Here is a 23,272-nt window from a genome sequence, read left to right on the forward strand (position 1 = left end):
GGGTTTAATGTTTAGGTTTTGTAATGGGTTTGGGTAGATGTAATTGGGTCATGAGTTAAGGGTTTTAGTGGGTTTAGAGGTTTGGTTGGGTTTTGATGAAATCGGGCCCGGGCAATTTGGGCTTCTACAATTACAATCATGTATTTGTATTATATATGTCCCTGAAGAAATACATTAGACTTGTATGATTGACATATGAGATAGTGAAAAGAAGTTCATAGTGTTGGTATGATCGGTTAGACAATCCCGAGTCAATGATAAAGCAAAATAATTTAATGAAAATTTATATGATTTTATTGAAGAATTGGAAGTTATATTTTAATAATTATCATAAATACTAGTTCTTTGGAGAAAAAATTGAATTAACACCAACTAAAGTTAGAGGTCAGTTACATTTTTAGATGATAACCAAATAATATATGAGCTTATGTATCACATGTGTGTAACCTGAAGTTTGCGTTATTATTTCCTGAAATAATTTGACTATGTAAATCTCTATAGTATGCAATTTGTGCTAATAACGTTGATTCATTATATCCCAAAATTGATTTCCATAGTTTTAGCTGTGATAATATTAAGTTGTCTTGCTTATATATGTTATGCTTATATATGTTATGCTTAATGGTTAGTAAAACTATGCCTCCATTTAATTGCTTAACCATTAAGTAAGAATAGCTTTACAATAAGCATGTAATTTTATTTGCATCAAGCCAACATGTAAGAAATATTTGTCTTGTGAGAATTGGCTTTCATTTATAAACTAATAGATTTCATCTGAGAATATTTGGATGTGGAATATCTATTTTATGATTCACCATAACGCAATAAGATAATCATCAAGTATGAAGTTCAGAAAATTATTATATGCATAAAGTTTGGGGGGGTAAAATTATTTGCCAGACATGTTTAGTGATGGCATTTAGAGATTGCATATACTAGCTAATACATATACCAACTAAAATGCTCCAAATAATTATATGTCCCAGAAGAACAACGTGACAAAAATAAGTCTTGAGCATGCTAGGAGCATGGTAAACAAATTGATTCCATAAAACGAAAACTTCTTGAAAGAAAGGAGAAAGAAATGAAGATGGTCACATGCTGAAGGAGACGAGTACTTATGAAGAGACCCAAAACATAATTTTCTATAAAACCCCAAAAGAGATTCAAGTGCTTGAAATTATGAATATAATAGGATATCCCAATCAGTTATGTCATAATTAAATATGATGGAGTTGACAAAAGAAAATTGTTGTCGACAACGATAATATACGTAGCACACTTCAATATTATGGAAAAGTGAGGATCTTGAATGAAAATATATGTGAAAACATTGATATGGGAACAACTCATCCAAATAAAGAGACACTTCTATTATAACTTATGAAAGGTTTATACCCCAATGTGGAGGTAGTTGTCAAGTTCATGCCTCCAAAAGTTATTTAACCTTAATTCTATCGAAAGTATTTGACTGAGTTGATATCACTTATTAATCAAGTCTCAATTCAATTGATTAATTATCAATAACCAATTCTATTCACTAAGTAAAAAATATTACTATAAGAGATTTTTTTACATTTTATATAAAAATTTTAAAAATACATAAAATTTAAATTTAAGGCATCATAATTTTAATATCTTAATTTTATCATTTTAATCAAAGTTTAATTTATTTTAAGCATATTTTTATAAAATATATTTATTACATAAATTGTTTTCACAAATATTATATTTGTGTCATAATCTAATAATTTTTCTAAAAGTTAAACTAAATATCGTTAAAATTGAATTATATCAAAATTTCAAAATTTTATTAATTAATTTTCGTAAAGAATGAAAAAAGGATTTTTGTATAGTACTATAATTCATCCTCGTAATTTTTAATTATTTTAAAAATAATTATATAGCTAAATTAAAACCTAAAATAAAAAGAGTTTTTAATTAAATGGTTATTTTAGTGATATTATGAAATTTAAAAATCATAAATACTTTCATTTATTTTTAGTTATAATTTTAAAAATTAATTGAGTTGGTGTTTTGACTCAAGATATTAAACTAAGTCAAAAGTATTATAATAAAAATATTAAATCTTGAATATGAATTAACACATATATCATATTTTGAAAAGTAGAATATTTTTCAACGTTGAAAAGTTATTTGATTAGGTAATTTTGTTAGTCAAAATACTTAAATGGTTAATTCAAGTAGGTAGTGTTTTTAGAGAAGTGTCTTAGGGTCAATTTTTCTAAATCTTTGAAATAAATATTTTTGTTAATTAAATATATATGTATACTTTTAGAAAGTCTATAGCTTGATTGGTATGAATATTGTTGGTAATGCAGCAGGAGGTGGGTCTGAGTGCGCTAAAACGTATTTTTCTCCTATTTATAGGTTTCGGAGGGGTTATGGATGGTTCTAGATATTGTCTCACAAAGAGTCGATATGATCGAACTTATAATAATATTAATATTTAAAAAATCTTAATAAGAATATTATATAAAAATAAATGACATGTTGAGATTTTTCTCAAATAATGAATTAACTTTTAACACCAACTAAATTAAATAATTCAAATCAATGTAAATATAAATATAAATATATTTTAATTTTTTACTTAACAAGTATTACAAAATTGAATATTTAAATAAATAAATAATGGGATTTAGTTTGATAAAAAAATCAAATCAAATAAATAGAATATTATTTGAATCACAATTGAACCAAATAAAAGAAGCTAATTAAACCCGAAATGTTATTATTCAAGTATAGTTTTGTCTATATTACATCTAATGTGTCTAACAAGTTAACCTTACGTGTTAATCAGACACAAATTCAATTAGAAATGACTTAATACTTCCATATTTACAAAGCAAATAGTAAATATTATTATGATACTTCTTTTAATTTTAAATATTTCCATAAAAAAAACTATAAAATGCCTATACATAATTGGATTTGAATTTAAATCACTATGGTTTCAACAATCTCGACTTTATCATTTTAAAAAATTCATTTAATATTTATGTATTTTTATGAAATATATTTTTACATGTCTTTTTTTTTTCACTTATATAGTAAATATGCCATACTCCAATAATTACTAAAATAATTGATTGTAGATTAGAGTTTAGAAAATGTCTCATTTCCAATGCCATCCCTTTTATTTATCAAAACTTAATAAAAAAATTAAAAACTTAGTCTAATTAGAAAACATTGTTAAATTATATAGACAAATTGTTGATCTAAATCAACAATCCAACTATTTATACTTATGGAATTAACGAAAATAATGAAGGTTGAATTTTGATAAATCAAAATAAAAAGGATTATCTCCTCCCCCTTCATAAAATAGATGGGTGAAATTCAAAATTTAACCTAAAAGAAAAGAAAGGTCAAATTCTACTTCTAGCCTATGCACTATACATAAGTTAGGATTTAGTCTCTACACGCTAATCGAGACTCTATATTTTTTTTAAAATTTGAAATCTTAATCTTTACCCATACAATTACAGTTAAATTCGTTATGTTAAATTCTACTATTAATCTCATACTACACAGAAGTTGAAAATATAATTTTGTTCTCTAAATTAATCATTTTTAGTTCAGCACAATTAAGTAAAATCATCTAATTTTTTTGTTTGTTGTACGTGGAAATAATAAACTATATTACATGATATTAAACATGTAGAAATATGTCTAAAACATAATATTTTGGAAAGAATGAAATTTAAAATTCAGTGAGAGACTAAAATATCAAAGTCCAAAAATTATAAATTCAGGCATAATTAACAAAATTTTAAAAAATTGGTGAAACCGAAGCGACCCCAGAAAACATCAAATATGGTAAAATTCTAGGAAGTTTTAATGGTGGAAGGAGTAAATTACCTGACCTTTTTGCAAACTTCCAAAAAAGAAAATAATTTAAAAATGAAGTTTCCCTTAAACCCTTCTCTCTCCTTTTTTCTATAAATTAAAACCCTTCTTCGTTCCCCCTTCCACCTCTTTTCCTTTATTTCCTTTTGCCCCTTATTTAACTTCACAACACACACACACACACACACTTTCCTCTCTTCATTTTCCTGCTTCGTTGATTCCCAGGTTTTCACACAATTTTCTCGAGAAAAAAAACAGCTCAACTTTTGGTAAGCATTTTCTTCGTTTTTTAAATTCCTATTTTTCTCTGCAGATAATATATTTATATTGCAATGTTTTTTTTTTTGTTCGTTATTTTGAATTTTAGCATTGAAGTGTTTGTTTATTTAAACGTTTAAAGTAATAAAATTTAAGAACAATTTAGCCGAAAATTAAAAAAAGAACGGTTAGTGTTCGTTTCTTGGTATTGAAACACCTCCTTAGGATTCCCCTGTTATGCACGCGACTGGTCGCGCGTTTTATTGCCGGTGTTTGCTTCTCACGCGCCATGTAGGTCGTGGTTTTTAGTTTCTAAGTACAAATTCGTAAAATTCTCTCTTTTTTTCCAAGTCAAAGAATGAAAACGAACTGATCTGACCCGTACACGTGTCTGTTGTAGGACCCAAAACTATAACCACAAAACCAGGCTCGACCACATGGTTTTTTAATCTGGTGTAGAAGAGATCGACACGTGGTAATTAAAACTAATATTTGCCACGTGGAGGGTTGAGATTGTAGGTTCCACCGACTAGTTTTAAAAGGTTCTCGTAATTTTATATAATAAAAAAATTGGAGGTGGGGTAAAGGCAAAAAGGGTAGGCGGTAAATGCCACGGCCCACACAAAGGCACTTTTCAAAGAAACGACTTATACCTGAAAACGGTTAGTGGTATGTTCTGATAGTAAAGCGACCCTTTATTTTGTCTGTATTTCTACACACATCGAAAAATTCAAAAAATGTTTAACCTTGTGTAATAACATACTCCCATCTTTTTAACTAAAATTTTAAATAAAAATTATCCTTTCAATATTAAATTTATTGGTATAAATATTATTATTAATATAAAATATATGAGATTGAGAATTATGAATTGGTATGAGAGGTTAATTAATTTAGTTTATTTTTCAAAACGAGACAATTGTTTACCATGTAATTCTTTGTTTTTCTCCTTAAATCACTCTAAAGTAAAAAAAGCAACGAAATAGAAAATTACAGGACTTAAGTCTTACTTATTCTTATTGACCCATATGGGTTTTGAAAAATCTCATGCATAATTCTCTCTTTCCTATGCATGTTCACATGAACAAAAAATATATAAATTGTTTTCATGCCCAAATTAATTAAATATTTTAAAAATTCAGCATATATATATATAGGATTGTATTTTGTTTTTTTAGTCAAACATAAAAAAATAATAAACCTATAAAAAAGGGTAAGAATTAAAATGAGTGTCAAAGTGGTATAGTGAAATCAAATTTGTAATTTGATGGTTATATTATATATTTTTATTTCATTAGGTTTGAAGGATTGAAATGTTAAAAAATAATTTTGATGGTACCATCCGACCAAATTGATGGTGATTTAGGTGGTCTAAGACCATGCATATAAATGAGTAGGTAAGTGAATGAGATAATTAACTTGAAACACAAGTCATAAAGTGAGCTAATGTGTCACTACCATGGCCATGCACCCGTCTATATATATATACCAAGTTAATAAAATAATAGTTAATCATTCAAACTTCAGTTCCAGGCAGTTTCTTTGGACCCATATTTCTCGTCCTTTTCCCTATTGTCTGCTTCCTCAAGACTTTTTTTTTTTTCTTAAATTTGACCTCAAATTATGTTGTATTTCATTTAGGTACCTAAATTACTTTTTTATTAGATGTGGTACTTAAATTATTATTTTATTCGTCTATTGCATTTGTATCGGTCGATGTTATGTTTTGGGTTAAATGCGACGGAATTAATAATAAATTGATAACATTTGAGGGCTAATTTTTTTATTTGAGTTTTTTTTTCCTCAATTTTTTAAAGGCAAATTCTACTTAAGGATACTAAGTTATTGGTAAATTTATGTTTTAGTCACTTAACTTCAAAAAGTTACTAAATGGTCATTGAACTATTCAAAAGTTTTTATTTAAGTAATTAAGTTGTTAAAACAGTTATTGTATGACCTTCTCAATTTGCATCATTTGTACCAATTGAAAGCTCTCATTGACATTTTCTTCCACAGTTTAATTTTTTTCATGTAACAGTTTTGAACATGATGAATATACGAATCAAAATCAAAACAAATTTTTTTTCTGATCTCCAACACTGACTATCAGATCGATTTAGATCTAAAATATATTATTCTACTTACGAACGTTTATTTGATCCATTGTACTGATTATCGAAACGTTGTTTAAGGTTTACTAGCTAGACCTAAAAAAAAACACTTAAAATTCTAACGACTTAAATAAAAATTTTTTGAATAACTTAATAATTATTTAATAATTTTTTTAAATTAAATAATTACTAATAATTTAATTACGGTGGAGTTTACTTATTTTTTAATTATGTTACCCTAAACTAAACCGTGTACTTGGACGTGTCGGCCTTAAACTCCAAATATGTGCAGGTGTGAGTCAATCAGGCGGTTACCTCATGGACACGTGAAATCTACCTGTCTTTCGTACAAATTAAATTATTATGTTTCATGTTATTTCCTCTGTTCACACACTTGGTATAGGTTCAAAAAAGTCACCTTAGCTATATATAAAATTAATAAAAGTAATAAGATGTCAATTCATGTATGCATTGGATACACGTGTCTTCTGTGAACGTGCCATGTTAAGGAGCTTTTTGTTTATTGGGGGAGTTAGTCGGAACTGCACGACGACTCTGACAACCCAGTTTTATTAATCAATAACAAAAAAGAATATATTTTATATATATGGGTGAACTGCACTTTTCAAAAAAATTACAAAAATTTGATAGTTTTATTTAAGATTTTAGGTTATTAAATTTTTTTATTAAATTTATTTAGTGGACTTTAAGATAATTTGATAATTAGTACGGTACATTAGTACCTATCAACAAGTAAAAAAATATGTCTTAGATTCAAGTTCATCTATTAGTCAACGTTAGAGATTGGAGAATAAATTTGTTTGAATTTTGATTTGCAATTTAGTGATGCTTAAAACTGTTTTATGAAAAAAAAAATTAAATTGTAGAATAAAAAGGGGAGGAGAGCTTTCAATTGGAGCTGACGATGGGAACAGAAAATACCATATAATAATAATTTTAACAACTTGATAACTTAAATGAAAACTTTCGAATAGTTTAGTGACTATTTTGTAACTTTTTAAACTTGAATGATTAAAGCATAAACATACTAATAGTTTAGTAATATTGAGTGTAATTTACTCTTTATATAATAGTAATAGGTTTGAGTGTACTCTTAAAACGAGAATTTAGATTTAAACTTTAAAAATAATATTATTGAGTCGAGCAACCATGAATCCTAAAAAACTTAACCTCTGTTAATCACAAAACGAACATAAAAGATACTTGTACCAACTTTTAAATATTTGATATAAACAAAGTGAAAAAGAGTGAAGGACCATAAAATAGTTTACATTTGGTACATGATAGTATTAGGAGATGGGGACCAAAGAGATGATAATGAGAGGAAAAGGACCGTTTTCATAGCAATTTATAGAATGATTTACAAGTGGTGCAGGATAGCTTTTAAAGTGAGTGTAACATACAAATACGATAATATATAAATATTTATATTTTGAAAAATCATTATATAAATTCGAGTAGAAGGTAATTAAAAAGAGAGCAAATTTACTTGGTTTTTTTTTTGTTTGTTTGTTTGTTTGTTTGTTTGAACTTGTAGTAGCAGATGTCGGTATCGGCTGAATCAGCAGTGATGGTTAAACTGTAGTGAGACAAAAGCCCCATTAGTTTAATTGCAGGCAGGATCATGCCATGTCTAGTGTTGTCGACTCATCAAATCTAACTTATCTGATAAAAAATCTCAAATACCATTTTGTCTTTTTGTTTTCTTCTTGTTTTCAATTCGACAGGGACCTTTGTTAGAAACACCATAATTCCCTTTGTGAAAGCGAAAGTCCCCCATTGCCATTATATTGTTTTTTCATTATAAAACACTTGTTAAAATTTTATATAGCCTTTTCCATAAGAGTGGGCTAGGGAAAATATATATATATATATATATATATATATATATATATAAATTTGCATTTCAAAGTTTGGTAGCAATTTTCAGAAAGAGAAAAGGATTTAATTTTATTGAAATATTGAAAATTTTTTATTTAATTTAATAAAGCTATATTATATTTAAGATTTTGACTTTATAATTTATAAATTAAATTTTAATTCAGTTATAAAGTTATTAAAAGTGTGAAGCAATAAATATTATTTTAAGAATAATTTTAAATTTTATATAATTTATGGCATAAATAGTTTTAAAATCTTTAAATATTTTAGTTAGGGTTTGGGTTCAAAAAGGTTTCCTTAATCCAATTCTCTACTGTGAGACCCATTGGTCTTGGACCATTTTTTTAATTCTCATTAGACCCATTATATATTTAGGGTTTTTAAGAAAGTTTTTCTTTTTGATAATTTGAATATTTTGTTTCCTTTTTGTCCCCCAAAATTTTTGGATAAACGTGTTCTTATGTAGTATTTTCTTTTTCCCATATATAGCGATCGAGTGATTTAATAATGGGAATAAATTTAAAGTTTTCCTTTTTCTTTTGATACATAAAGTTTTCCTTTTAAGTCAAAATAAAAATATTTCTTTTAATGATAATATTATTGTTAACGAATATTTACTAATTAAACTCTCATTTTAGATAAATTATGCTTTGGGAAAATAAAAGTTTGAATATTTGGGCATATAATCTTAGTTTTTTAGATATGATTTTTTATTTTAGCTATTATCTTTTTCTTAATTAGATTAAACCATTTGTTCTTTTATTAATGGTCTCTGTTTTTTTTCTCTATATATAATTAATTAGATGATGATGAGAAGGTTGACAAAGTTTAACCACACAATGGGATTCCAAATAACACATTCTAACAGGCCGAAAAAAGTGAAACCTTTTTCCTGTCCGACCAACTACAACGACAACAATGACGGAACCAACGGCGGCTCTTTGATACCTGATGATGTTCCAGGCTATGCTTCATGGCTGGTAAATATATGTCCTGTAATCTTTTATTGAACTTTACATTGCATGCCATGTTCTTATTCGCGTGTATATGGTTGTTTGTGTTTTATTTTATTAGGCGAAACATCCTTCTGCATTGAACATGTTCGATTCGATAACGAAAGAAGCGAAAGGGAAAAAGATGGTCGTGTTTTTAGATTACGACGGCACCTTGTCCCCTATCGTTGATGACCCCGACAAGGCATTCATGTCTGCTGAGGTACCCTTCAATATCAATATTGCCCTTGATTCACATAAATCTTCATGTGTTTAATGATTTTTGAATGTCAGATGCGTAAGGCGGTGAGTGAAGTTGCAAAGCATTTTCCGACGTCGATAATCAGCGGTCGTAGCCGAGAAAAGGTAAAACAAAAAATTAACCGATCAACTTAGCCGAATCGAGTTGTTTTCTTGTATAACAAGGTATCGGTGTTTGATCCAGGTTAAAGAATTTGTACAGTTAAGTAATGTATATTATGCTGGGAGCCATGGTTTGGATATAATGGCACCACCTAGAGCAGTGAAGGCCTGTGATAAAAAGGTCTGTCTCCTTTCTTTGAAGTCACCAAAATGTGGGTTTTAAAAATCAAAATTTTTAGTAAATTTTAAATTTTTTTTGGGGTTCTATAGGGGAATGAAGGTGCATTTCAACCTGCAAAATTATTTTTACCTGAAATTCAAAAGGTAAATTAATAAATTCTCTCTCATTTACATTCAAGCTTTTCAATTAAAGGTGCAAAAGTTAATTTGTTTATTACAGATGTCCAAAGAATTGGAAGACACCATTAGAGAAATACAAGGTGCTAGGATTGAAGATAACAAGTTTTGTATCTCTGTACATTATCGTCAAGTTCCATCGAAGGTGAATAAATTTTCGAATATAACTCCGACCCGAAATACGTTATGTAGTTTTTTCATCACTTAAATTCGAATGTCCATGTATAGGACCACGAATTGTTGAAGGAGAAAGTGAAATATCTGGTCCGAGACCGCTCCAACTTTTGTCTCACCGAGGGTAAAATGGTAGGAAACCGAAACGTTCCATTTTTGTTTGGCGATCGTTGGCATAAACCTTAAATGTTCATTGTATCATAGGTTTTAGAAGTCCGGCCAGCAATAGAATGGAACAAAGGCGACGCCCTGAATTATTTGCTCGATACATTGGGATTCAGTAATGCTAAAGATGTTCTACCTTTGTATATCGGAGATGATCGTACCGATGAAGATGCATTCAAGGTGCATACATACATACATACATATTAGTATTTCCTTTTCTATGTATGAATACTTTTTCTGTTACTTGTGTTGCAGGTAATAGCAAGTAGAAGGGAAGGATTTCCCATAATAGTTTCATCCATACCAAAAGACACCATAGCTTGGCTCTCGTTACGTGATCCGTCCGAGGTATTAGCTTTTTTATTACGTTTAGCTAAATGGAAGAAATCGGAGATTCATTTCTTCAAGTAGAGTTCATCAATGGTTTTGTCTCTCATACCAGCCATTATATGTCACCTTCATATATATGATATAGTATATATATATGTATGTATGGAAATAACAGGGAAATAAAGGGTCTCTGAATGGATGTAAAACATCACTTTAGGGGTTTTTTTTGAAAGTGGTGTTGTAAATTCCATTCAGGTGTTGTAAATGATAGATCAGTTTGTCATTTTTAATAGCAAGGCTCTGTGTTAAGTCCCTTTTTCGTTTTTTAATGTGAAGCAGTTTAGAGTCTTCACATTATTACTGGTTTGGACCATAATGGTCATTTGTACCCTTCAAGGTTTCTAACTTTTTTTTGGCATTTGTTGGATTATTAATTAAACTATTTATATTTATATGTGAAATGGTATTTTTTTTTGTTAATTGTACTAAACATCCCCAGATTATGACCTTTCATTTTAAATTGGTCCTCAAACTTTAAAACATTCTAATTACATCCTTAAATTATTGACCTTATATCAATAAGGTCCTTTCATTACTAAAATCCTTTATTCAATGACATGATTTAGAATGAAAATTTCAAGAAAATAATGAATATTTTAAAATCTTGGTTTTTAGATTTTGAAGCTTGTACAGAAATTATCATTCATTCTCTATTTTTTCAGTTTTATTTTATTTCTAGTTTTTAATTTTAAAAGTTATACTACAACTTTTTACTTTTCTTTAAAATTTTATTTTAAATCATGTCACATAAGATTTTACGTGTAATTTAATGGTTAAATTAAAAGTTTTAATAAATGGAAGGACATGATTGATATAACATCGATATCTTAGGGATGTATTAGAGACCAATTTAAAATGAAGGTTATAATTTAGGGATGTTTGAATTAATTAACTCATTTTTAGGTTACTTGTATCTTTGTGTTTGATATGAAATCAAACTTTTGTAAACAGATGAGAAAAATAAACTTTATAAATCTGTTAAAATATATACAATAGTAATTTGTTATGTTATTATAATTTATATTTTTCTATAAATATTTTTCTTGAAAATAAAATAAATTATATCCAAGACACAACTTCTCAAGTTGTGGACTAGTTTATCTTGGTTTAGGAAACTGCTGGGCTTTAGACAAATGGTGAGGCAAAAGATGGGCATGGACCTATACTAAGCCCTATATTTCAACTATTGCAGAGATTTTTTCTTATATACAATTTCATCCTCTCAAATCTTAAAATCAAAGGATATTTATATATTGAAGCATTTTGAATTGTTACAATAACAACAACCTCAACATGATATAAAATTAAAACATGACAATAAATAAAATCAAACATATATATATAAATGACTTAAACACAAAACTCTTAATAAAATACTATTACCAAGATATCGATATCAATAATAAACATAATTACATAATATATCGATAAATATTAGGAGTTAGATTGCATTTGCATCCTCTACTCAAAAAATGAGTAAATTAGTCCCTATACATTATACCAAATAGCAAAATGAATCCTTTCGTTGAACATTCCGCTGATCTCTATTGTTAAAAATTGATTCCTATACAAAAACATGAGGTACATGTAACACTTCATGTGTAGCTTTCTAGTTATTCTATCAACCACGTCAGATTTTAACAGAAAGAATCAATTTAATCTTTAATTTAACATATAGAAACGAATGTACTTAATTTTTGAATTAAATAAAATGAAATTCAATATGACTCAACAATATATTTTTAATTTAATACATCAAAAACACCATAGATGATAATAAGAAGTGCCTCAAACCTATATATTGAAACAAAATATGAATATAAAAAATGAAATGGTTGCTACCTACTCCAATAACCAACATCAATCTATTATCTATTTGGTGAATATATATATACACACACAAATACACAGGTATGTATAGTGTGTATGGGTTGTAGCAAAACCCCAAGGAGCTGTAAATTAATTAACAATAAGGTGGTATTAAAAGGGGGGGCATGAAAAGTATATGCATATATATATACATATTGCTTTTAACTCTATCAATGACATATGTACCCAAAACAAAACCTCACATCAATTCCATATACTTGAAAGTGGGCAACCAATGAACCCAAAATAAAAAATGGAAGTGGATTCTTCCAAATGTATGCAATTGTTGTTATAAAAATTTTTAATTATTTTTTTTTTAATTTCTTAAGTCCCCATAGATTTTTTTTGACACACAATATTTCAAGTAATTGAACATATGTAGTTCTTGGTCAAAGATAAGAATCTGTAAGGAAAAAAACAATGAACCAACATTGTCTTTGAACCTTTATGCTCTTATCACTGGGAATCTCTCAGTTCTAATTGGAAAAGTGGGAAAAGAAAAATGAAATTGATTTTTTTGGTTCATTGTATATATAGCTTATGTCATTGTGTCATTTTTCAAGATTTTCAAAAGGTGTAAGGGCAGCGGTAAAATTATCATGGAAGGTTTATATTAAAAGTTAGATTATATTTTAATTTATTTATTTAAAAAGAAGTAAATTAATCTTATATGTTAGATTAAAAAGTAAATTGGTCATTATGTTAAAAATTTCATCCACTTTTACGATGAAAAATTGATCCCTGCACGTCAACATACGATACACATGGCACGTCAAGTGTCACTATTTGGTTATTCTGTTAGCCGAGCCCATTTTTTAACAGTACAAAGAGATGAAATTTTTAATAGAAAGTACCAATTTACTTTTTTATTTGATAGTACAGGGACTAATTTGCCAATTTTTTTAGTAGAGATTTACCTACCATAAAGGCTCTTATATTAAGAGTCAGATTGTATTTTGCCCCATTTACTTAAAAAACGAGTAAATTAATCTCTGTACATTAGATCAAAAGGTAAACAAGTCCTTATGTTAAAATTTTCATTCATTTTTATTATTAAAAATTGGTCCATATACATTGACATGAGCTACATGTGGCACGCCAGGTGTAATTGACTGGTTATTCCATCAAGTATGCTAATTTTTAAAAGTAAAAATGGATGGAAATTTTAACTGAAATTGACTAGTTTGCTCTTTAATTTAATGTACATAAATTAATTTACTTATTTCTTTAAGTAAAATAAACAAAATTTAATCTAACTCCTAATATATGAAACTTCATAATACTTTTACCCTCTATATTAAACATATTTATGCTCAATAATTTTTTTATTTCACTTTTTTTATTACATATCATACTTTGTATCGTTTTCCATACTCCTTTAAACTCAAATTACTAGTTTATTATTATTATTATTGGAAATTAATGGCTAATTCATCGGCATTTGCAGGAACCAATGACAAACAAGATATTTAATCATCGTTAGGGCAAGTGATTAATGGTGTAATCAAATTGGAGTGGATATAAAGATCTCTATTGATTGAATAAATATCTTGAAGTATTGAATTATGTTATTTAATGACAACCCTTAAACATGCACTGAGATTTAAGTGCTGCCAACATGACAATCACCATACCCATATCTATGTATATATATTGAAAGAATATCTCTATATAATATATATAAAGAAGATTTCGACAGACTTAAACAAAGTGAATCTTTTTTGTTTATTATCACCACTTAAATTGATTCAAAGTAAAATTATATATAAAAATTTGACAAACTTAAGCAAAATTATTTTTAAAATAGAATTAATTAAGCTAATTAATCTAATATTAATAGTTTAAAAACTCAAATCAAAACCATAATTAGATTACTTTAAAATAAAAGCATAGATAACATAGGTTCTCCTCCCAAAACAAGGTGAGGGTGTCATTGCTATTGCTAGCTATGGTTCTTAAATATTTGCCTGTTGTTTGAGGTTTATGTTAGCCACAAATTAATTATTATACATATGATTTCAACTGTGGAATATGCCTTCCCCACATATATATGTTTTTCTTGCTAAATATTAATTGGATTTTCAATCAATTAATATTTGTATTAAATACAACAATTATTAAGTAACAAAGTTGATAACTTTATTGGTTCTTTTTTAGCAGGAAAAAAAAAATAGTGAGGGCTATCACTTTGCACCAAAAGTTTATAATTGACCTAAAAATTGGATTTTTTTTTAATTATAAAAAAAATAAATAACAGATGAAATATATGATATAAGTGAAGAAGTGGAAGACAAGCTAGAACTTTCACTTTTTATTTTTTATTTTTTCACTTTTTCAATGTACCCCATGTTTGCATATATTCCCTGCATTATCCCCCACATTAAGGAATCCATAATGTGACAAGTGCCAATATCTACATGCCTTAGCTACAACATTGCCATTTGCCTATGTCAATTGATCTTTTTCTTTAAAAAAGAAAAGAGGTTTTACATATTATTGTAGAAATCCCAATACACAAATTTGAAGGTGTTTTGAGGGATGATAAAGTTATGGCTTATTTATTTAGGGTTCATTTCATCATATAATTCTAAATTTTAAAATATTTTAATTGAGTCTTTAATGTATTAGTATTTAATCTATTTTATTATTAGTTTAAGTGTTAAATGCTAGCTTAAATCTAATGTAAAGCATATTTAAAATACATGTGAATCAAATTACCAAATCGATGTCTTAAAAAATTATCCCCTAAAATTTGATGACACTTTTAAAACTCAATTAAAACATTATAAAAATTTAAAACCAATTTGAATCTCACAATAACTCGTAAAAAAACCAACAACATGGTAGTAAATCATCTTTTGTTTGTATAAACTTTATTAGTAAAAGTATTATGAAGGCTTCTATATTAGAAGTCGGATTGTATTTTGCTCCATTTATTCAAAAATAGATAAATTAATCACTATATGTTAGATCAAAGAGCAAACATGTAATTTTATTGAAAATTACATTCATTTTATTGTTAAAACTGATTCTTGTAAGTCAGCATAAGGTACACGTAACATATTACATATAATTATTTGTTTATTTCGTTAACCACACCAGTTTTTAATAGAAAATACTAATTTACTCGTAAATAAACTAAATTATCTTTTAATAATAAAAAAAAACAAAAACAAACTAACTTATAGTAAAAGACTTTTATAGTAAATTTACCAAACTTTGTCCTAATCATAACAGACAATGTTATAATTAGACAAAAATAAATTAAATTTACAGCACAATCTCACTAGATGTTTTTGGATTGTCTTTATGTAATCCATAAAATTAAAAAAAAAACTTTGAACAGCTTTTTGTTCTTTTGACAATAATCTTAATGTCTCAAAGTAACCCAAACTCATATCCATAAAGTCGTCCACATTCAACGAATCTGGTCAAAAATTTGGCACCCAAGAAATTTTATTAGTTTATTTAATTTATTCGAAAAAAAAAATCTAACATTGATATTATGAAAATTATGCTGATAGCATGTGATGGAATAATTGGAGCCGTGGGATGGGGAGAGTTTAAAAGCATAGATGGAAAAGTGACATGTTTTGATATAAACTGAAAATGATTTTTTTCTTTCTTTTTTTTTTTTTGGTATTATTTGACAAAAATAGAGAGACTATAAGAAAGTGATAGATTTGTTGCAAACTTAATTAAGAAATAATTAAGTGTATTGAGTATAATAAATTAATGGTTAAATTTTGAATTCATCGTGATTTTTATAATATTTTGATTGAATGTTTAAATTAAAGTTTATTTTAATCATATATTTTTCTATCAATTTAGGGTTAGTTTTGATGTCAATTTTGGTGGGTTTAAAAATAGAGCCATGTCAAATCTAAAATTGATTGCTTGGTGAAATATGAAAAAAAAAAATCGGATTTTTTGATTGGTAAATAAAAAGTAATTTTTTTTAGAATCGAATTGGTAGTTGAGTCAATTAAATTATTAGTTTGTCCGCTATCGGTTTGATTATAAAAATTATAAAATGAAGAACATTAAAAATAAAAAAATTAGTTTAATCTATTCAATTGTTTGTTATATCGGTTAATATTGAATTGTAATTCAACTCAATCAATATTATTCTTCAAACCGATATCTCGATTGATTCTTAATCTAATCGATCTAATTTTATTTATATATTATTGATTTAAAGTTTATTTATGGGCACAAAGACAATGCATATGTAGCGAGTCGAAAACAGTAATATAAAGAAAATAAAGAAACCTAACAATGAAAACATCGCATAAATTAAACTAAAGCACGCTAAAAAACAACAAATGAATCAAACAAAAAACCTATGAAAACAACAAGAGAGAATCATGTGCACAGCCAAACTATAAAGATAGTCGTCTACTGCAATGACAATTCTTTAGATAGTCTAGAAGGGTCCCTAATTTCTAAACCCTAAATATCTAAAGAGCAACACAAGAATTCAGATTTGCTTTGTGACCACAACCCATGCCTAACATTCAACACAATCACCTCTCTGCAAGGTCCTTCCTTGCTTCATGGTTCTTATATCAAAAGGGACTTGGGGAAGGAAGAAAGGGGAAACTCCGAATCAAGATAATGGTGATAGATTCACATTTTAAATGGTGTAAAAAGTCATTAAAAATAATGGTGGTTTATATAAAAAAATCATTAAGAATGTTGATTTTTTTAAAGTGGGATAATGTTTGAACTGAATGTGAGCTATAAAGTTGATCTTATATTCTGTATTTTCTCTTCTTGAAAGTGAGAGTATTTATAAGTAAAGAATGACATATAAACTCTAGCGAGATCCTTTGTTGCGTGATTGTCTTCTTGATAAATTCAAACTAAATCCAACTGAAGGTATAGTTTGAATTTATATATTTTAATGTGGTCATTTTTAGAGTTGATTAGTCTATAGATTTGAAAATATTAATATAACTGGATTTGAAGTAATCATGACGAAATTCTCTTAATGAGGCGAAAAGCTCTTGAATAAAAATATAGGAAATATTCTAACATGAAGGATAAAATAAGAAAAATAAAAATTTTAAATTATATTTTAATTTAAAAATTCAATCAAAATATTTTAAAATTTATTCACTAATTAGAATTTTAGTAATAAATTATTACGTTTGATGTAATTGACTTTAAAAAATCCTTAAATTTATTAAAGATTTAAGAGATGAGGGTTATGAAGATTTGATGATGGGCATGAACAGTGGATGATGATGACAAACCCATATCATCCATAAAAAATCAATACGTACGCAGTGAGATCAATTATGATTTGATTATGGCATTATAATATAATATCCTCCACAATTTGAGTTAGTTGAACCCGAAGTACAATCAGTGTCAATCAATTCATTTTAATAACCTCAATTATGGCTTTTATTATGAGAGTAATTGAGAAATAGAATTTTGGCTTTTTTAGTTAATTCGGATAAAAATGATTAATTAGATAGTTATATTTTTAATTTTAGCGTTTGACAAACAGAGGTTTAAAGGAATTTGTTGAACTAAAACTTCCAAAATAAAAAATAATAATATAGGTAACTTTTTTCACGGCTAATTAGGTATGAGATATATGAAAATGATATATCGACCATACTTGTTCAAAAATTACTCATTTGTCACATGTATCTATTTCTTAAATATTTATGTATTCTTAATTTATTTTCAATTTACTTGTGTTTATTTAAATATTAAAAAATTCACTAATTAGTTTCCATAATAAATGTTTTAACTCCTTGATAATAGTGTTTTATTTCAATAATTCTACCCAATAAATATTAAAGTATTATAAACAAATAAATACTTAACAATAAAATCTTTCATGCTTTTATTTGTCATTTTACACATATTAATTTTTAGCTATCAGCTAAGTTTTACCAAACACTTTTAAATAAAAATCAATTTAATTAATTGGTTAAACCAACCCTTTGCTATTAACTATTAGTCAATTGCCAAACAAATAAGACCATTATTTTTTATCATCTCACAGTATCAGCATAAATTATTTATAAAAGTTAAATATGCTATAAATTTTATACTCTTGATAAATTTAGAATTTAATTTTTATACATTTTGCTAGAAATTTAGATTTTTATTTTTCAAATTTCAAAATTTAGTTCCAATTAAAATTGCTATTTTTGTTGTTAAATTTGTATGTGTGATATTTTGAAATATATATATATATATAAAAACTCACTCGGTAGTAACGTAACTAAAAGATAACATAATAATAAAATTGAATTTAATAAAATAATTTTAACAGTATTAACAATTAGACTTAAATTTTAAAATATAAAAAGAAAAATACAAAATTTAAATTCTAAATTTGTGAAGAAACCTTCATAAAACCTCCCAAAAAGGTCAAACGAAACTTTTGATTGCTTTTGATTAAAAAAAAAACTTTTGATTTCTTCTCTTGGGAAAATTATTTATTCGGTGAAGTTACATAAAAAAATCCAACTAATTCTTTTACAAAATAAACAGATAAAAATAGTTTTAATTTTATTTATTTTATTCAAATAATAAATATGTCAAAATCCAAAAAAAAAAAAAAGAAAAGCTTTTATTGATTTTTGATCTGAATCTTTATGCTTTTAATAAATTCCATGAAGGTAAAATAGTTAAAAATGGACCTCTTTATAGTTTATACATGCATAAATATTGTCGAAATCATTTTTATTTTAAAAAACGGAGGTCGATTTTAAAACGAAAATGGAGTCGCCACCAATCCTTTTTGTTTAGGTGTGATCGGGTCACCTTGTGATCGATCATTTTAATAAAGCATTTTGGTTTATTAAAATAACATTTTTGATCTACGAAAAACTAGAAAACGGATTCGGGAGTCAGTTACACGCGAGAAAGGATTAATATCCTCGCAACGCCCAAAATTGGTACCGTATTGATCAATTAATGTCCTAATGTTGAAAATTTGAAAAAAATTTTAAAATACAATTCCTTTAAAACGTTTGGATAACTTGAATTGGATATTAAAATTCTCTCGCCTAGAAGGAATAAAATATCATATCCAGCACGATAGGACACAACATTTCAAACCCTCGGTACAAGATCATCTTATAATTTTTAAAACTCATGCATTTAAAATTTGAAAAGGATATTTGGCTATCTAGTCAAACGGTAAGTCGAAACCCAGCACGATTGGGCACGATTTCTCAAATTTTCAAACACAAAATATTGCCTCGTTTTAATTTAAGACAACATGGACAGAATTTCAAAAGGATATTCAGTTATTCGGTTGAACGAAAAATCAAAAACCAGCATGATTGGGCACGATTTTTTGAATTTCCAAACATGAAAAACTTTCTTATTTTTTAGAAATCCTTATATCGAATACAAAATGTCATATCCAGTGAGTTAGGACACAAAACATTGAATTCCTGAGAATAAGCTTTTATTTGAAACTTATACGTTTTGATTGAAAAAGGGTACCCGGTTACTTAGATTCAACGAGGAAAATTGGAACCCAGTAAGTTAGGGCACAATCTTCTCGAAGATGCCAAATATTGAATATTGCCTTATTTTGAAAAAAACTTTCGAATAAAAAGCAACAATTAAACGAAAAGCATTTTTATTTTAAACAATAATTTGTGAGTAAAATGTCGCGCTAATAAATTACAAAACACAAATATTAAAAAAATTCACGAAAACTACAAGATAGACCAATTTTAAAACTAACATAGACAATCAAAAGAAATGATAACAAAATAACATAGTTAATAACGCAAATAATAATAATACATTAATAAAAAATAATACGTTAATAATAATCTTAATGGTAAAATAGAAAATAATATATATATATATATATATATATATATGAGGTTGATGAAAGTATGTAAGAAATAATAATAAAACAATAATAGTAATAATGATCATAACAAATATAAAAAGAAAATATATAAGGTAATGAAAATATAAAATTAATTAACGATAATAATAGTAATAATAGAATAATGCTAACAGAACCATAAACATAGTAATAACGATTAAAATAATAATAACAACAACAAAATAGAAGACAATAATAATAATATATTAATAAAATGAAAATAATATAAAAATAATAATAATATAGAGAAAAAATATTATATAAGAAGATATAAATAAATGATAAAATAAAATAAAGGTATATAAGGTTTTAAGTAAATAAATAAATAGAATGAAAATATAATAATAGTAGTAATAACAGTACAAAACTATTTAATATGGTACCATGATAATAATAACAATAATAATAATAAAATAATAAAAATAACAATATGTTATTAATAATAATAAAAATAAATAATGGTAATAAATATATAAAATAATAGTAATGATAATAAAATAAATATAATATAATAAATATAATAATAATAACAATATTTAAAAATAACACTCTCCCCCTCCATTCTAAATTCGGCCATCGGTCCGGCCTTGCTCCGGTCACTGGACCCCCACAAGCCACCGTCGGCGCCACCGTACACGGCAGCCGGACCTAAAAAAAAACCCTTTTTCGGTAATTCTAAAACGGGTAAGCTTCTTCCCTTTATTTTTACTTCCGTGTAAAAAAACAAAATAAAATTGAAAGGAAAACAATAAACAAACAAATAACTTAAAACGAGAATAGACAAAGAAATTTCTTTTGCTTTGATCTTTGATTCATTTCCAAATAAACTCCCTTTTACAATAGTTTTGAATGGCTTTTATAGCCAAATCTTACAAGTGATTGCCTTCTTCCATGGTGGCAAGTAGGGTGATAGAGTTAGTGGGGTAGTTTAGGAGTTAGTGGTCGGTTTAGTGGGGTGCTAATTGGATGGTTGGTGTGCTGGGCTCTATTTGTTGGACCCGGGCAAAATTTGGGCTCTACAAATATGATTCAAAAAATAATTAAAACACAAGATAGAATGTAATAGAATACAAAATTAATGCTAATGCCACATAATTATATTAACACTTTAAAATTTGTAATATGGATTATTTATATATCAAAATTTATATGAATTGTAAGTTGCTTTTTATTTAAAAAACACGTATGAATATAAAATTTTAAATATTATTGATATTTTTATATTCATTTTATAATTTATATTTAAAATTCGACATAACTCTTTTAATAATATTGTTTCTAAAATTTAAATTATTATATTACTGTTATTGAAAATGAGTTCAAGAAATTTTAATTAAATTTTATTGGCTTTTAGAGCAAGTGAAAAGTTAAACTAATGGCTAAACGATACTTCAGACATTCTTTAAATTTTATTAATTTAAAATTGGTTTTTGGATCACGTTGCTGAAGTTTTCCAAACAATTTCAAAAATATTCATTAGTTTAGGTATGAAAGAAAATCCAGCACAACTTAAACGTTTCCACGTATATATATTTAGATGGATGGTGAGGTAAAGTGCAGTACGTTTAACTTACTTTTTAGTTCATGTTATAGTATTATTATAATTATTTTTACACTAATCACAAGTAAACACGTCGTCCATCCAAACTCATCATTAATAATATTGTGACATTATAAATGTGAAGTCCACATTGTCTCAAAATGGTACATAATCAATATAGAAAACCATAAGTCCGTGGTTTGAATACATGATTGGTAAGTTGAATAAAGCGAGATTAGGACATAAAGAGTTTACCCAGTTTCAATGTTCATGATAAATTTAACTCTTTTATATTATCTCCTTTTTAAACTAGAAGATATCACAATTAGTTACGAGACAATCATTACAATTGACAATAAATTGAAATCGATAATATCTCAAACCTGTAGTGTCCACAAGAAATTAGAACCTTTATGGGATTACATATACTCACTACTACAATAGGTGCATTATATAATTCAACGTGAACATCGTCCAACGAAACACTTTACTTGGGGAACAATGATATAAACTCCAATAACTGTATCTAATATTTATTTACACTAATATTTGTTTATTGTTTTATCCTTGGAAAATTTTTTTAGAAATTTTATTATAATTATTAATTAAGCATGTGTAAATTTAAATATAATAATTATAATTATTTTTAAACTTATGAATTTGTTAGATATATATTTATCTATATTTGGAATTTATGTTCTATACATTTCAAACATATAATTATATCAATTTTAATTATTTGTATATGATAATAAATTAACTTTATGTTTCCAAAGAAAATTTTAAATTAACTAAAGATATTAATAAATATAGTATTTTGTAGAATAACTTAAAATACTATATCATATCAATCAACATTGGTATGAAGAAAATTTTCAATCAAGATAGAAAATGTTGAATAAATCAGATTTATTTTTAATAATAATATATATTTTAGACACTAATAAAATTTTATTTTATTACTACTTGTATTTTATAATATTTAATAATTATTAAATTAAATTAAAAGATATTCGTTAGCTATATTTTTCTTTAAATATTTTATAATAATAATTGTAACAAATTTCTAAAAGCAAACAATTTTTAGGTACAAAATGCAGATTTTATTTTTAATCAAATAATTAAAAACAAAAAAATATAAATAAATATTAAGGGCTAAAGTTAAAATGTCAATTTCCTCCACAAATTTTTCAGAAGTGTGAAAGCAAAAATAAATAAAGCAAGAAGGTCAAAAATGACATTTAATAATTTTTTTGGCAGTACGACCTAAATAAATGAGGACTTTTTGGTACACAAATAAATGAGGATGGACCATAAATAACCGACATTTTCCCAAAAAACCATTCGAATATTAAAGTCTCCATTTTTATCATTTTAAAACCAAAGATCCAATTAA

General features: G+C 26.4%; 1 protein-coding gene across 1 annotated transcript; it reads left to right on the plus strand.

Moving 5' to 3' along the window:
- The first annotated feature begins 3,981 nt into the window (after window positions 1–3,981).
- Window positions 3,982–10,986, plus strand: LOC108478776 (probable trehalose-phosphate phosphatase D). The gene is made up of 10 exons (XM_017781237.2): window positions 3,982–4,142; window positions 8,948–9,124; window positions 9,219–9,359; window positions 9,431–9,502; window positions 9,582–9,680; window positions 9,770–9,823; window positions 9,900–10,001; window positions 10,085–10,162; window positions 10,235–10,375; window positions 10,451–10,986. Exons 2-10 carry the CDS (start codon window positions 8,948–8,950, stop codon window positions 10,604–10,606), a joined length of 1,020 nt encoding a protein of 339 aa, XP_017636726.1. The 5' UTR covers window positions 3,982–4,142; the 3' UTR covers window positions 10,607–10,986.
- The last annotated feature ends 12,286 nt before the right edge of the window (window positions 10,987–23,272 follow it).

Source organism: Gossypium arboreum, chromosome 12 (assembly GCF_025698485.1).
Source record: "Gossypium arboreum isolate Shixiya-1 chromosome 12, ASM2569848v2, whole genome shotgun sequence".
Classification (NCBI taxonomy): domain Eukaryota; kingdom Viridiplantae; phylum Streptophyta; class Magnoliopsida; order Malvales; family Malvaceae; genus Gossypium; species Gossypium arboreum.